We start from the raw sequence: 15,179 nt of genomic DNA on the forward strand, positions 1-15,179 counted from the left end.
GTCGGGTTTGGATTGACAAGAGACCCAAATTCTATTTGAGTTTGGAGTAACCCGATTACTGTATCAGTGGTAAGAACAAGGGTTTGCTCCAATGGTTGAGGAAAACTCCTAGGGAGTTTTGGAATGAAGTCGGCAAGGAGATGATTGAGATGGTCTAATAAAGGGTGAGTGAGCTCAGTTTGTTGAGTTTAATCTTCTAAGGATTTGTCCTGTGGCGAGTCAGCAACACTAGTAATGCCTTTATTTTGGAGCTCACTTCATCCTACTTCTCGGTCATATTAAGGAAAAGAATGTGGACTTGAATTTTTAGGCCATTGCTTTCTCCTCTTCAGACTGGGGATTTCGATTTTTATTGGTGTTGACTGAATCAAGAAAGTCTTCAATGAAGTTGTCTGAAGTAGAGCTGTCTGAAGTAGAGCTGTTACAAAAAGCTGTTTGCCGTTTGGTAACTACATTTTTAAAGTGTTGTGGTACTTTAACATGTGTTTGGTAAACAAACTGAGAAAGTACTTTTGTATGACAAATTTACCATAAAGGACATTGCATAGTATTATACAACAAAGCATAATAAAACATAACATATATTAATACATAATATACGATATAATATAATATTACTATAATGTAAAATAATATTATTATAATATAGTAATATGACATTGCATAGCATAGCATAATAGTAATATAATTATTAGAGTAAATTAATTTTTCATAATATAACATAATATTAAATTATTTAACATAACATATTAATGTATTATGGTATAATGTAATATATATTATATTTATAGTATAATACAATAATAAAGGTATAAAATATTATGATTACTAGTATAAATTAATTTTTCATAATATGACATAATATTAAATTATTTAACATAACATATTAATGTATTATAATATAATGTAATATAATATTATATTTATAGTATAATATAACAATAAATATATAAAATATTATAATTATTAGTATAAATAAATTTTTTACCCTTTTAATGACCATTTATCTCTTTAACAAATTATCTCTTTACTTAACTATTTGTAATGATGACAAATTCACGGTACCTATCAATATCATAAAAATCAGATTATTTGCCACTCACTCATTATTTTATTTATTTATTTATTTATACATTCATTCATATATATATATATATATTTATGTATTTATTTATTTTATTTATTATTTTATTCATTGAAATATATTTATTTATTATCTCATTTATTTATTCATTCGTCATTCATTTATATAAATACTTTATTTATTTATTCATTCTTTTTTTTCTTTTTTTTCTTTTTTTTCTTTTTTTTCTTCCCAAACTTTCCTTTTCTTCTCCTCTTCTTCTCTTCTCCCGACTTCTTCTCCCTTTCCCCTCTTCTCCTGCGAGGCAAGGAGGCAATCGGTGCTCGGAAGGGGGCCGGCCCGAGGCCAGCAGCGCCTGCGGCGGTCGGCCCTCTCCTTCCTGCGGAGGAGACACATGCCGGGAGAAGCCGGCCGAGGCCGGCCGCGTCGCGGGACGTCCGCAGCCGAGCCTGCGGCCGCTCCCCTCCTCCCATCCCAGCCCCTTTGCCAGGCCACCGCTGGCGACGACCCCAAGTCCGACCGCAATCCCCTTCGTCCCCTCCTCCTCCATCTATCCGTCTACCCGGGAGGCATCCTCCACCTACAGATCGACAAGGACCACTTCGCCCCCCGCCGTCGATTCTAGATCCCTGATGTTCTCCTCCCCGACCTCGACAACCACCGCCTCTGGCTCCCCCGTCTCTCCTCTCCCGCAGCCGAATCCACCTCCTCCTTCTACCGGGCCGACGGCTTCGGGGGCAGCGGCGGGGGAGAGGGAGAAGAGGGGGAGGGCGTCGAGGGCGGCGGCGGGGGAGAGGGAGAGGAGGGATTACTTTGGCATTGAAGAGGGGGAGGGAGGGGGATGGGTGGAAGAGGATGAGGCTTGGGGATGGAGTTATTTGAGAGGAAAAAAAAAATTAGTTGGGGATATTTTGGTCAAAAAAACTGCTTTCCGACAAAGCTGAAAACAACATTTTCGGAAAGCTCCAAATTGGAGCTTTCTCCAAAAAGCTGTTTTCAGCTTTCTGGAAAAGCTGAAACAGTTTTTCGGAAATTTTACCAAACACAATTTTTTATCTAAAAGTACTTTTGGAGGGCCAGAAAGTGCTTTTTGGCCCTCCAAGAGCTCCCCCAAACAGGATCTTAGGACCAGAAGAGAGATCTCCACCCATTGAGTTATGAGCCAACATTAATCCGAGCTAAGATAGTGCTTGCTTTTCGAAGTGACTTTTGATGATATAAGCATTCCACCAATCCATAAATTCTCTGGTCATGATAGATTAAAGTTATATTCCAAGCATAGTTGCTCGTAGAGGAAGTCAACCAAAGAAACCAGATACAGTTCGGAAACGGGGAGTCGATCAAAGAACGAGGTATTTAAAGAATAAAAAGCTTATGGTATTCTGAGAGCCCCCATCCCCTGGTTTCCTCAAAATGAACTTTAACGACAGTATTTCAGAGGACGGAAGTAGATATGGTGTGGGTTTTGTGATCAGAGACTAGGAGCTCAGGTTGATTGCGGCAGGAGGACGGCGCATGTTTGATGAGTTCATCCTAACGGCGTAGCTGCGCGCGGCGGGGAGGATCTCGTATATGCTAGAGTATATTTGGGGGCTCAGCAGATATTTTTGGAGGGTGATTCTGCCACAGTGATTGAGTAGATCAAGAGCGAACGTGCCATGCCAGATCTACACCCACTAGTCGGGAATGTTTGCCATCTTCAGGACAATCTTGATTTTTTTTGAGTCGCACATTTATTTCAGGAGGTGAACAGTGTGACTAACTGAGTCGCCTTCTCAGTAGCTTATCATTCCGGGGCTTTTCTATGGGATGGCACTGGCCCTATCTCTCAGGGCCTCAATCGTGTTTTGTATTCTGATTTATCATGGTGTATTTATATCTATATGTAGTGAGACGCTGGTTTACCAAAATAAAAAATAAAAAGGCAGACATGGAATGTTTTTGACAAGACTAAGCTGGTGAGCAAAGAAGTTAGGGGAATTTTGCTCAACTGAACACTTATTGCTGATTGACTTCTCTATAACCGATCCCACATGAAGATCCCTAGGGACTAAGAAGTCCCTCCAGAGGATCCCTATGGCCTTGGCCTCTTTTAGGGCTCGTTTGGTTCGCGGGAAGCATTTTCCTTCCTAGGAATATGATTCCTGGGAAACAAATTCCTAGGAAGAGGATGCCTAGGAAAGTACTTTTGGCATGTTTGGTTGACCATGGGAAAGTGACAAATTTCCAAGATGCTTATGTTTGGTTGGCCATCCACTTTCCTAGGAAAGTTATATATAATTCCTATTATGCCCTTAATAAAAATTAGGTTTTTAATGCCTCTTTAATGCTTCTTTAATGCTGAAGTTACTTTTTGGGAAAAAGTAAAAATGGAGTGATTCCCGCCTCATGGGAAAGTAACTTTCCCATGTTTCTCATGGGAAAGACTTTCCCATGAAATATGGGAATCACATTCCCATGGGAATACAACTTTCCCTTCTCTCTCCTTTGAAAACTCCAACCAAACAAGAGGCATCTCATTACTTTTCCGTTGACCACACTTTCCCCCCTTCTTTTCCCGCGAACCAAACGAGCCCTTAGGGACATGTCAGCCACTAGGAAAATTAAAAAGCAGGCTTTGGCAAACGGAGAAAAGAAAACTAGAGAGTTATGACCCTACGGCTGAGCTTTGATAAAACTTTCTTAAAATAATTTACAGAAGCGAGGAAAGACCGATAGCCATAACCTTAGTATATTAGTCAGAGATGGTTGGATCTCTAGAAAATAAGCATAAAGCCACAACTAGAGAATCCACAGAGCATCCGCATCTCCAACTTCTTGAAGTGATCTCCCTGAGACTTTAATAAAGATAAGCTGGTATCAGAGGATCTAGAGCTATCGGTCAATCCTCAATCAAGGCTACAACCAACCTAAGATGGTCGAGCACAGAATTTATTTGTAGACCTAGATCTAATATGGCATGCTAGTTTCTTGGTTTAACGATGCAGAATACTTGAAATTGTGATCTAGTAAGTACCACAATCTTAGGACAAAGAGAGCTCAATAATTTGACATTTTAAATCAAGTGAAACAATAGGGTAAATGCAAGGTCACCCTATGGTTAGGGTTGCTTTTAAGATGTTAAAATCAAAAGAGTTTTTTGCGTGCATGTCCTTCTAAATATTGAAATTCGCATGAATATACTTCCAAATTGATATTTACATGTATACCCTTATAAAATACTTGTTTTGCGTGTATACCCTCCATTTTTCTTTTATATGCCCATCCTATTTAACGCCATTAAGAAATTAGCAGTTTAAAATTAAAAATAACTTAAATATCCTTAATAGTAGATATACGAAAAGAAATATTTACAGGGCATTCATGCAAATTTTAATATTTAGAAGGGCATTTATGCAAAAATATAAGAATTTTTTTGCACGTATACCCTCCTAAATATATGAAATTGCATGAATACCCTTCAAAATTGCTATTTTCATATATGCCTTTATAAACGTTTTTTTTTTTGCATGTTTACCCATTAATAGTATTTTCGTCATTTTAATTTTAAATTGCGAACTTCTTAACAACGTTAGATAGCATGGGTATGCATACAAAATAAGTATTTGATGAGGATATATATATAAATATAATTTTAGAATGGTATTCACGTAATTTTAATATTTAGGAGGATATGTACGTAAAAAATCCAAATTAAAAATTTTGGCGACATATTTGAATATAAAGAAACCAAATAGCACAAATCACAATCCTCCACCCGGTCCGCCCGGACTAAATTCTTTTCACCCGGTCCACGATCCACCGAACCGTGGCGCTTGAACCCAGGCTCCCTGGCGCCATTGACCCATCGGGCGAGAACACTCCATCAACCTAATTAGACGGACATGATTGCTTCAAGAATCCTATAAGTTTTTCCCGGCGGCCCTCCAATTTCTACGCGTCGGTTGTTAGGGTTTTCGGGGTGGGTCGGGGAGAGACGGTGGGAGGCGCTCGAAAGAAGCTCCACGAAAACGGTCGGTCTCCTTTCTCCTCGAATCTGTACTTTGAAATTTATGGTTCTTAATGTTTGATTACATCTTCTTGGATTCCTAGGGATTAAATTCCTGTGATAGGTTTATTGGCTATGTTCCTGTTCAGAGGAATCATTTCAAGGACTGAGTAGCTTACTTGTTGTGACTCGTTTGTGATTTGGTTACCTTGGAATGTGATCATTGTCAAACCTATCAGCTTTCTACTTCGATAAAATCTCTTTTGGACAGATTTGTCTCTATATTATACTCATTGGGATAAGGGATAAGTTAGTAGCTGCTCTTTTTTTTTTTGTGCTTGGCCTTGTAGATTTCCCCCCCTTTTTTGGAGTACATTTTGATTATTTGTAATGTTTATTAGGGAATCGAAATGCAGATTGTGTGATATCAACTTTAGAAAAACTAACGTATGAATTTTTGCATCAAGAGATGCTGGAAGACAAGTTTATGAAATCATTAGAGGTATAATCTTTATTAAGAAGAAAAAAGCAGCGTAAAAGAAAAATTTTCTTTGACAGTGCTAATTTCAATGGCGGCTCTAACTTTAATTGCGGGTTTTATAAATTTCCTATTATAGCATTCAACGGGAAAGTATGCAATGTTATGCGTCCACTTGAACAGGAAAACTGTGTCTTGAAAGATCAGTTATAGGGGTGCAGGTCGGCCTCTTTTATATATTTTCTTAGGCTATGGGCTTTATATGCTTTATCAGTCAAGTTAAACTAATAATTTGTTACTCAAGTTGTGTGAGATCCTTTTTTTCCGGAATTGCCTTTTGGTGGAAGAAAGGTATATTAAAGTTATTTGCTGTTAAGTATTTTGTCCTTACAAGCACCATATATTTCCTTTTTTCCCTTATTACTAGCATGCAAATTCATGGTTTGATGAGTCTGGTGGGATACAGTAACTAAGATAAATCTTTCCTTTGTAGTGTTTCTGTGGTCTTTATAAACAACAGATCTTGCATGTATATTGGTGCTGCATGGAATTTAAATTCTAGTAAGAAATGATGGATGAGGAAAGAGGAAATGAATTGAAAAGCTCTTGGCCTTTCTTTTAGAAAGCCATGAAAGATTGAGGTAGCCTGTGAAGGGGAACGTTTTGTGCAAGGGAAGAGAAGTAGGCAATGGGAACTGAAATTTACAAGTTTTATAAAAAGGGTCATATTTATGTGTATGAATTCATGACAGCAATGCTAATGTTTTATGCATCATCAGGAGTAGCATCAGGCTGGTTTTAATGTGCGCACCCCCATCTCCTCCATCAATCAACTTGTAAGAATTGTGTACTTTCTGTCCATCAATCAAGTTGGGTCCAAGTCTAGATGGTGAGAACCACTAGGTCTGTGGTTTGTGTACGTATCAGCTTTAGGTTTGGTTATCATTCTCAAGCAAGGTTCGCTGTACCGGTACCGGTAGGCATACTAGTCGCCTACCAGACCGGTACGGTTCCGGTTCGTACCGGAACCGGCCGATACGAATAGGCCAGCTCTTTCCTGCCGGAGCCGGAGAAAAAGAAGAGAACGAGAGAGAGCGCGGGGAAGAGGAGGGAGGAGACCTGTGGCTGCCATCGGAGAGCTGTGAAGGGGTGGCGGAGGCCCCGGGGGGGACCTGTGGGGGCGCGGCCGCGGCTTTTTAAATTTGGGGATTTTAAGTGAAGTCGGCAATCGGGTGCCGACTTCACTTAAAAATCTCCGAATTAAAAAATTTGAGAATTTTTAAGTGAAGTCGACAACAGATTTGCCGACTTCACTTAAAATCTTCAAATTTAAAAAGCCGCAGCCGCGGCCTCGGCCTCGGCCCCCGCGGGTTTCCCCGCCCCTCTTGCGGGCTCCGCCCCTGCGGCCTTCGTTGCCTCTCTACGGCTCTCCGATGGCGGCCACAGATCTTCTCCCTCTCTTCCCCGCGCTCTCTCTCCTTCTATTCGTCTTCTTCGTCTCCGGCACAGAACCAGTCCGTACCAGTTTTTATTGCTCCGGCGTACCGGTTACAGGCCGGACTGGTCCGAACCGGCCGGTTCGTCAGACCCTGGTCCCAAGCTGGTCCACCTGCGAAAAACTAAATGGAAATAATATGAAAATAGCGACATTGGCCAAATGATCAAGAGATTAGGGATTTGGTGAGGCCTTTAATCTGTGTAACATTTAGAAAACAAAACATTAGACAGATCTTATAATCATGGTTCATATCAGGTTCAGGGTTGGCTATTGGTCCCCAGCAGGTCCACTTGTGAAAAACTAATGTGAAAATGGGAATGAAATAGTAATATCATACGACAATCAAGGGATCTGAGATTTTGCAATGACTAACTTATCTAACTATTTAGAAAAACAATTCATAAGAGTTAATTTATAATAATTAACAATTACACTTTTAAGAAAATTAACTGTGTAAGAATCTTTTGGGTCATGTATATCTTTACTAGGCCCAGACCAAGATCTAATATCTTTGGTTTGTCTATATCCATCCCCATTCCTCACCCAAAAGTCTATGGATTTGGAATTTGTCCATGAAAGGCCATGGTAGGGTCTACTTTGAGTCTGCCATCTAAGTGACAATCATGTGCATCATGTTTTGGACTTATGAAGGGGAATTAAGGCACATGAGAATTTTATTGGAAGATGATAGTCTAGTAATGAAATAGTAAGATTGGTTGTTTTCATTTGATGCACAGTTAACTTGCATCTAGTGTTGACTTTACCTAACTAGTATCGTTTATAAGCAAACTTTCAAACACATATTTGCGTTTGTAAGATAATTAGTAGTTTATATTTTTGGTTTAGGAAAATTAGATGGATTACCACAGTGTGTTTCTTGTTTGCAGCATTTAGTGGAGCTGTTTTGGGATTCATCTGAGGCAGCCATATCCTTGCTAATCTTACTAATGGAATTTAGCTGTGATTGGTTTGAATGAAGATTCATAGTTAGCTCCATGATTCTTGATTTTGATGCCTTGACCACTCTCTGAACTAAATTTTACCATTTCAGCTTATGCCTATGTAGATTATTTTGGAGTTATCCAGATAATAGTAGCATTTGCTTTATCGAGAACCTTATCAAGTAATTTGATTGGAAATTTTGTCTTTTTTCTTAGTTAATCCTAATGAAGATTAATTCAAGGGAGAAGAATGTGATACATCTATCGAATAGGAAAATCTTCACATAAATTGTTGGTCTAAATCAAGGTTCGCTACCTTGGTAGCAGACCCGTAGTAGTACCATCCTATTACGGTGTTAGTATGTGGTACAATATGAGATAGAGAGACGTACCGAGTGTCGGTACGGTAAAAGACTGTGTACCAGTATGGTATGGTATGTTCGGTACGGTATGGTACGTTCGGTACGGTATGGTATCGATCAGTACAGCAAATGTTAGTCTAGATGATGTTCTTCATGATCCATGGACCATTGTGAACATTTCAACAACAAGATAACTGAAGGGACTATTAAAGGATTCAGTTAAAGCATGCTTAGACAACATGGGTCATCCAACATTGTTCTAAAAGTAATAGAATGGTCTAGATGATGGAACGGGAATTAGGAATAAAGCATTAGTGGTTGCACAATCAAGAAAAAAAATTGCAATTAGATGAATGGAAAAGTTATAATCATTTCTTTGTCCCAATACATGAGATATTTTCTTAAGCAGGTTTAATTTTTGGTCCCTCTTTAACCTATACAAGAAAAGGGACATGCTCAATTACATTGTGTTATTGTCTGATATAGCCATGGATGCGATCTATTATTGATCTTAGGTTTTCAATCATTTATATTTTGATTAAGAACATAAATTGGATTATAGGTAATTTTTGATTCTACGCGAATTGAAGGAATATAGAACTCATTGATATTAGCAATGGAGAAATAAAACAAACAAACGGTTACCTGTAATCCTTTGATTGGTGAAATAGGTGCCTATGAGTTTGATAGGTCTATTCTGTATTTTGGGCAAATTAAAAAAAAAGGTATTTAACTTGACACAATTTTGCATCAGAATATTGGATGTCATGGTAGCAAATGAGATTAAGTCTTGAGTTTTTTTTTTTTGGTTTTTTATCTTTCATAATTAAGATCACTGAAACATGGGTCATCTTGTAAATAGAACTGACTTCCCCCTTTGATGTCTTAGACATGAACAAGGCTGCCTTATGGGAACTGCTACATGTAGTGCAGTACTGGTAGAGTTTGAAAAATCAGATCCTGCTTCCATTTTGATCTAGACTGAGATTAAAACATTTTCATAGTTTTAGTGGGTCTGTCTGAAAATGATAAAGATACAAAAAATAATAATATATTAAGTAAGGATGCTAGAAAAATATAAACTTGAGATATATAGACATTGTCAATACTTATGAGCATAGTAATTTGTTTGGTGGATACATACGATATCACTTGATTTGGTTTAACATTTTATCAAATTTAAAAGAGGAAGAGATTAAATAAGCGAATAATAGTACATTTTTTGAAAAATTGAAGTATAGAGCATTTTATAGTGTAATTTAATTGTCTGATTATCATTTAGACATGCAAAAGTGTGATCATCTTGGATATCCGAGTAACAAAGCTAAGGTGTATTGAAAGCTGACCAACCTAGTTGGTAAGTACGAACTAGAAAGATAACAAAACCAATATTGTCAATAGCAGGTAAAATATTTATTACCAAACATTTATTTTTAAAAAAAATATTATAATGGTAATATTATATGAGCAATGCTTTGTATTAAGAGTTTACCAACCTAGTTGGTAATAGTGGGACCAGGGTTTGCTGTGCCGGTACCGAGCACCATCGGTTGCTCGACGGCATGAGTCAGTAGGGACCTGTGCCATGCTGGGCCGGGTCTGTACTGACACAGGAGACCGTTGGAGAGAGAAAAAGAGAGAGCGAGTATGGAAGGGAGGCCGACGGAGGGTGGCGGAGGCCGGCGCTGGTGCAGGTCGTAGAGGGTGGCGGAAGCCGCTGCTGGTGCATGTGGCAGAGGCCGCGGTAGGGGAACAGAATAGGGGTTTGGTTGTGGCCTCCGCCACCTGCACTAGCGCCGGCCTCCGCACCTACACCAGCGTCGGCTTCTGCCGGCCTCCTCCCTCTCCCGCTTGCTCTCTCTTTTCTTCTCTTTCTTTCTTCTCGTCTGGAGATGGCGTCTCGGTTTCTTTGCCGAAACCGTTCCGGTCCGCTACCGGTACGGCTCGGGACGCCTCGAACTAGGCAGTTTCGGACAGTTCTGCCGACCTTGAGCAGGACATTTTTTTTCTTTTTTTAAATATATGCTTTTAAAAAATCATGGTAATATTATATGAGTAGTGCTTTGTAATGAGAGTTGACCAAACTAGTTGGTAATAATGGAGTAGCTATTCGTGCATACATGCTTGTATGTGCTGACTGATTGGCACTTACCTCATAATGGGACATAAGGGGTCACTGCAGTGGGAGATACATGCTAGGTGCATGGTAGATTTTGCATAAGCACACATTTCCACTTTTTTTATTGACTTGATTTCAACATTTTGTTAACTTACCCTCTATCTTGTTTTGTGGGATAACTTAGATTAGTTTTGGTTGTTTCATGTGTAGGGTTATCCCCACATATGGATTTAATATATAATATTAACAATTTACTTCCCTTTTTCTGGTGCTTTCCATGAATTCGTGAAAGCTTTCCTGAATCTTCTCTCTGTACCTTCTTTACTTTTGTTTCATCTGGCTTTTGTGCATTAAAGAAACGAGAAAGGAAAAGAGAATCACATTGCTTGGAGGACGAAGAATGGTTGGTCGGTTGTCTGTTTGTACATTGTTAATGCTTGGAGAAGAATTTTGTATACTGATATGGTTCTTATGATGTTGAAGTGCATATAATTTGTTGCACGAAAACTTGTGGAACAAGTCCTCCGGGCTCCGGCAGAAGGTTTTGAGTTGTATGCTTGCTTTTTTTTTTGCATTAAATTTATTGAAGCAATTGGTGAATCAAATGGAACCTTCACCTTTAAGATGACAATATCCTTAATTGAAATGAATAGAAAAGGAAATACAAAGGCAACCTGCAAATTGCTGAGTTTGTGCTGTTGGTTATTTTTAAGGTTTACTTGTTTTTTTTTTCCTTATATATTCTGTAATGGCGCTGGAAGGCTCTTCTTCAGAATGAATGTTTTAGTTATCCGGTTCCTGCATGAACCATATAAATCAGGGAAATTATTGTACTCGCCATTAACCTAAAGTTGTATGGGTGCATGACTGCACAGTTTAACTTGTTACCTATTGTTCTGGTAGGTTTCTGAATACTAGCTCTCATATCTCCTAGTTGTGTGTGTTATGTTTCTGACATGTTAATGATTGAATGCAGTTGAGATTCTGAAGCTTATCTGCACATTACAAGATGGCCCCACCTGCTAAAGGTATGCTATATATGTCATATTTTTAGTTGTATAATGGTTGATACTGTAATGAATCGATACAGCAATTTTTTTTTTTTTTTTTTGGTACAAGAGAGCAAATTTAAGTTTAGTATCACATTATCTTGATTCAATAAATGCAGTGTGTGAGTGAACATATTTGCAACATATTAATTAGCAATTGCAGGTCATCTTGTTGTTTAAATAATTATTCTTTATTGGTATTAGTGGACATGTTTAGCACAGTCAAGTCTTTTACTTCTTTATTTAGTTGGTTAGGCAAAATGGCAAGCAAGGTCCACCGTACCGGATCCGGTAGGCGTACCGGTTGCCTACCGGACCGGTACGGGCCGGTTCGTACCGTGCTCCGGGCGGTATGAACCGGGAAGCTCTTCCCCGCCGGAACCGGGGAAGAAGAAGAGCACCAGAGAGAGCGCGGGGAAGAGAGGGAGAAAGCCCACCTCCGGCCGCCATCGGAGAGCCGCGGAGGGGCGTCGGAGGCCGGTGGGGGGCGGCGGAGGCCGGCGGGGGGCGGCGGAGGCCGGCGGGGGGCGGCGAAGCCCGCGGGGGCGCTGCGGAGGCCGCGGCCGCAGCCGCGTCCACTGTTTCGAAAGAAACAGGGGACGCGGCCGCGTTTTTAATTTGGGGATTTTAAGTGAAGTCGGCACATCGGTTGCCGACTTCACTTAAAAATCCCCAAATTAAAAAATTTGGGGATTTTTAAGTGAAGTCGGCAACCGATTTGCCGACTTCACTTAAAATCCCTAAATTAAAAAACGCGGCCGCGTCCCTGTTTCTTTCGAAACAGTGACGCGGCCGCGGCCGCGGCCTCCGCAGCGCCCCCGCGGGCTCCCCCGTCCCCCGCCCGGCTCCGCCGCCCCCCACCGGCCTCCGACGCCCCTCCGCGGCTCTCCGATGGCGGCCGAAGGTGGACTCCCTCCCTCTCTTCGCCGCGCTCCCTCTTTTTCTCCTCGTCTTCTTCGTCTCCGGCGAGGAACCGGTTCGTACCGGTTTCCACGGCTCCGCCGTACCGGTAGCTGGCCGGACCGGTTTGTACCGGCCCGTACCTGCCAGTACGAGCCGGTTCGGCATACGCTGATGGCAAGTCTTAATAAATGAAAAATCAAGGTTTGTCGTCTTGATACTTGACCCCATACCAGTGCCATGCTAGCACAGTATTGGTGCGGTACGGTACGGAATTTTTTGGCATACCGAGTATCGGTACGCCATCCATACTAGGTACCAGTACTGAACCGGTACGGCATACTATGTGAGAAATTTTGGTGGGAAATTAAAAACATTCTACTCTTTATATACAACGGGAAAGCCACGAAGTTCAATGCATGTGCTATACTCCGAAGCCTCCCTCTGAGCACCTTTTAAGAGAAGGCTGCGAGTCCAGCACATGCTGGACTTCAAAAGCTCCAATGTCCCAAAAGAAAAACAAAAATTGGTGTTAGGGTGCAGACGTGCATGGGCATCGCACATGCTGGGGCTCTGATATGTGTATACGAGTCCAGTAACTGCAGTTAGGGGGTAAAGGGAGGACTTTGCACTTGATACAAATTTCACTGGTCCTCATTGCTAAATGATGTTCTAGAAACCGCCGCCTATGAACGAGTCCTTCCAAATGTATGGTCCTAGTGTTACAATACAATGGGATGATTTGGGACAACTTGATACAGTGGCTAAATTGACTTTTCATATCATTCTATTCTTATTGAAAACCACCACTAGATTGAATTGGGTTGAATCAACTGATGTAAGCATGTTTATTGAGTTGGCATGTCATAATCATTCGCTAATTATTCAGCCATGCTGCATGTTTTACATTAGCAAACATGGGGAAAAGCATGTGACGTATTGTGAATATTTCTTTTTCCTAGATGTCCACCAAAAGGTTGTATTTTTTTTTTATACTCCATCCTTTTTAAAAGCAACATGTTTCTTGATTTTCAATTCTGTGTAATCATATACAAGCAGCCACCTCCAAGAAGCCTGATGGCAAAGCTCAGGCGTTGAAGGTTGCCAAGGCTGTGAAGTCAGGAGCGTCATCCCTGAAAAAGAAGACCAGGAAGATCCGCACATCTGTAACTTTTCACCGGCCCAAGACCCTCAAGAAAGAGAGAAATCCCAAATATCCTAGGATCAGTGCTCCACCAAGAAACAAGCTCGACCACTACCAAATTCTCAAATATCCCTTGACTACCGAATCTGCCATGAAGAAGATTGAAGATAACAACACACTCGTATTCATAGTTGATATTCGAGCCGACAAGAAGAAGATCAAAGCAGCTGTGAAGAAGATGTACGACATTCAGGCAAAGAAAGTGAATACTCTGATCAGGTTGGTATCCATTTGGTATTCCTAATGCAACTTCTATAATATGCTATCCAGGTTCCGTTTGTACTTGAGCCCTGATGTGTTTCTGAATCTTGTTTTTTCTGATGTTTTTACAGGCCTGACGGCACCAAAAAGGCATATGTGAGATTGACCCCAGATTATGATGCTCTTGATGTTGCAAACAAAATCGGTATAATTTAGACTTGTAGTAGTCAGCAATCCGATCCTCTGCTTGCTGGAATCTTGTTTGTGTTGGTGCTTCAGGTCCTAGACCCTCGTATGATTTTCTTGGCTTAGTATTCTGTTGGCATGAAAGCTAGAACAAAAACAAACTCCACGGGAGAGGCTATTAGAAATTATGTTTCATGCTTGCTTTCTTAACTGTACTTTTCAGACTCATTTGTGGATTATGGTGGTAGGGGAGGCTCCACATTAGGTAAATGTACTGCAGGTATCCTGACTTCGGGGTTGCTGCAACATATTAAACAACAAAGCATGCATTTTTTTGTTTTACGAAATGGTGCCTTTTCTCATTCTATGTCATCTTTCTCGTTGGCTTTTGCCACCGACCCAATCTCTTAAAGAATCTAGCTGGATGGGTTTTGACATTCTTTTGACCATTGGATGGGATTTGAACTTCAAGGGGAGCTTTTTAAAGAGTAAAGCAGATCCTGGTTCTTTAAGATGACGACTCACTCCTTTTCATTTGCTAGGAAGCAGCTGAACATTTTCTTGTTGGGAAACTGGTGAATGTTTTGCAAAGCATATTAATCGGAGATTATTGCAGAATCTATGAGTGCACCACATCATGCTTCTCTCAAGGCACAACATGTAGCGTCCTATGTTCCTGCAGTCAATGCTTTGGTTTTATGCTGGTCATCTGGTAATCTGGATCAGCTTGATGGTGCCACAGACTTTTTGAGTAGGCATCAGCAATGGAGTGGGTGATGAAGTGGAACATTAAGGCTTTCGTTTGTGTGAGGGCATCAGTCTATTTCAGATGTCAACGGCCGGTGCTTTTTGCCTAAATTTTATTTTTTGTTATTCTTTGCTTTCAGAACTTGAACAACAGCTGGACTGTCGAGCTGAGTTAATGGTGCGTAACATCATCAGGCTGGGAGGTCAATTTGCTTTAGAAACTAATGCGTGGCTGATAGCTTCAGACTGTTATGAATTGCTTTCCGAAAGAGCTTGATTTGGATGTGGTTGCCTGTGGTTGCCTGGGCTTTTTGGTTTCCTGAGTCCATGCCTGAATGTGACAGGTCTAAAGAGGTCCACCATGAATTTCCCTTCACCAGTTCTGGGCAGTTCTTTATTTAGCCCAGTCAATTCAGGTTGGT

The 15,179-nt window shown here is 40.5% G+C and overlaps 1 protein-coding gene across 1 annotated transcript; it reads left to right on the forward strand.

The window, feature by feature from the left end:
• The first annotated feature begins 4,955 nt into the window (after positions 1 to 4,955).
• Positions 4,956 to 14,357, forward strand: LOC103712982 (60S ribosomal protein L23A-like). Its single transcript, XM_008799707.3, has 4 exons — positions 4,956 to 5,097; positions 11,447 to 11,498; positions 13,479 to 13,842; positions 13,956 to 14,357. Exons 2-4 carry the CDS (start codon positions 11,480 to 11,482, stop codon positions 14,038 to 14,040), a joined length of 468 nt encoding a protein of 155 aa, XP_008797929.1. The 5' UTR covers positions 4,956 to 5,097; positions 11,447 to 11,479; the 3' UTR covers positions 14,041 to 14,357.
• The last annotated feature ends 822 nt before the right edge of the window (positions 14,358 to 15,179 follow it).

The sequence above is a fragment of the Phoenix dactylifera genome, chromosome 5 (assembly GCF_009389715.1).
Source record: "Phoenix dactylifera cultivar Barhee BC4 chromosome 5, palm_55x_up_171113_PBpolish2nd_filt_p, whole genome shotgun sequence".
NCBI classification, from domain to species: Eukaryota; Viridiplantae; Streptophyta; class Magnoliopsida; order Arecales; family Arecaceae; genus Phoenix; species Phoenix dactylifera.

Bases quoted from the DNA above. Each gene is read 5' to 3' on its own strand.
- LOC103712982 (XM_008799707.3), top strand. The intron at 13,843-13,955 runs GTTGGTATCCAT...ATGTTTTTACAG, and splicing joins AAAGTGAATACTCTGATCAG to GCCTGACGGCACCAAAAAGG.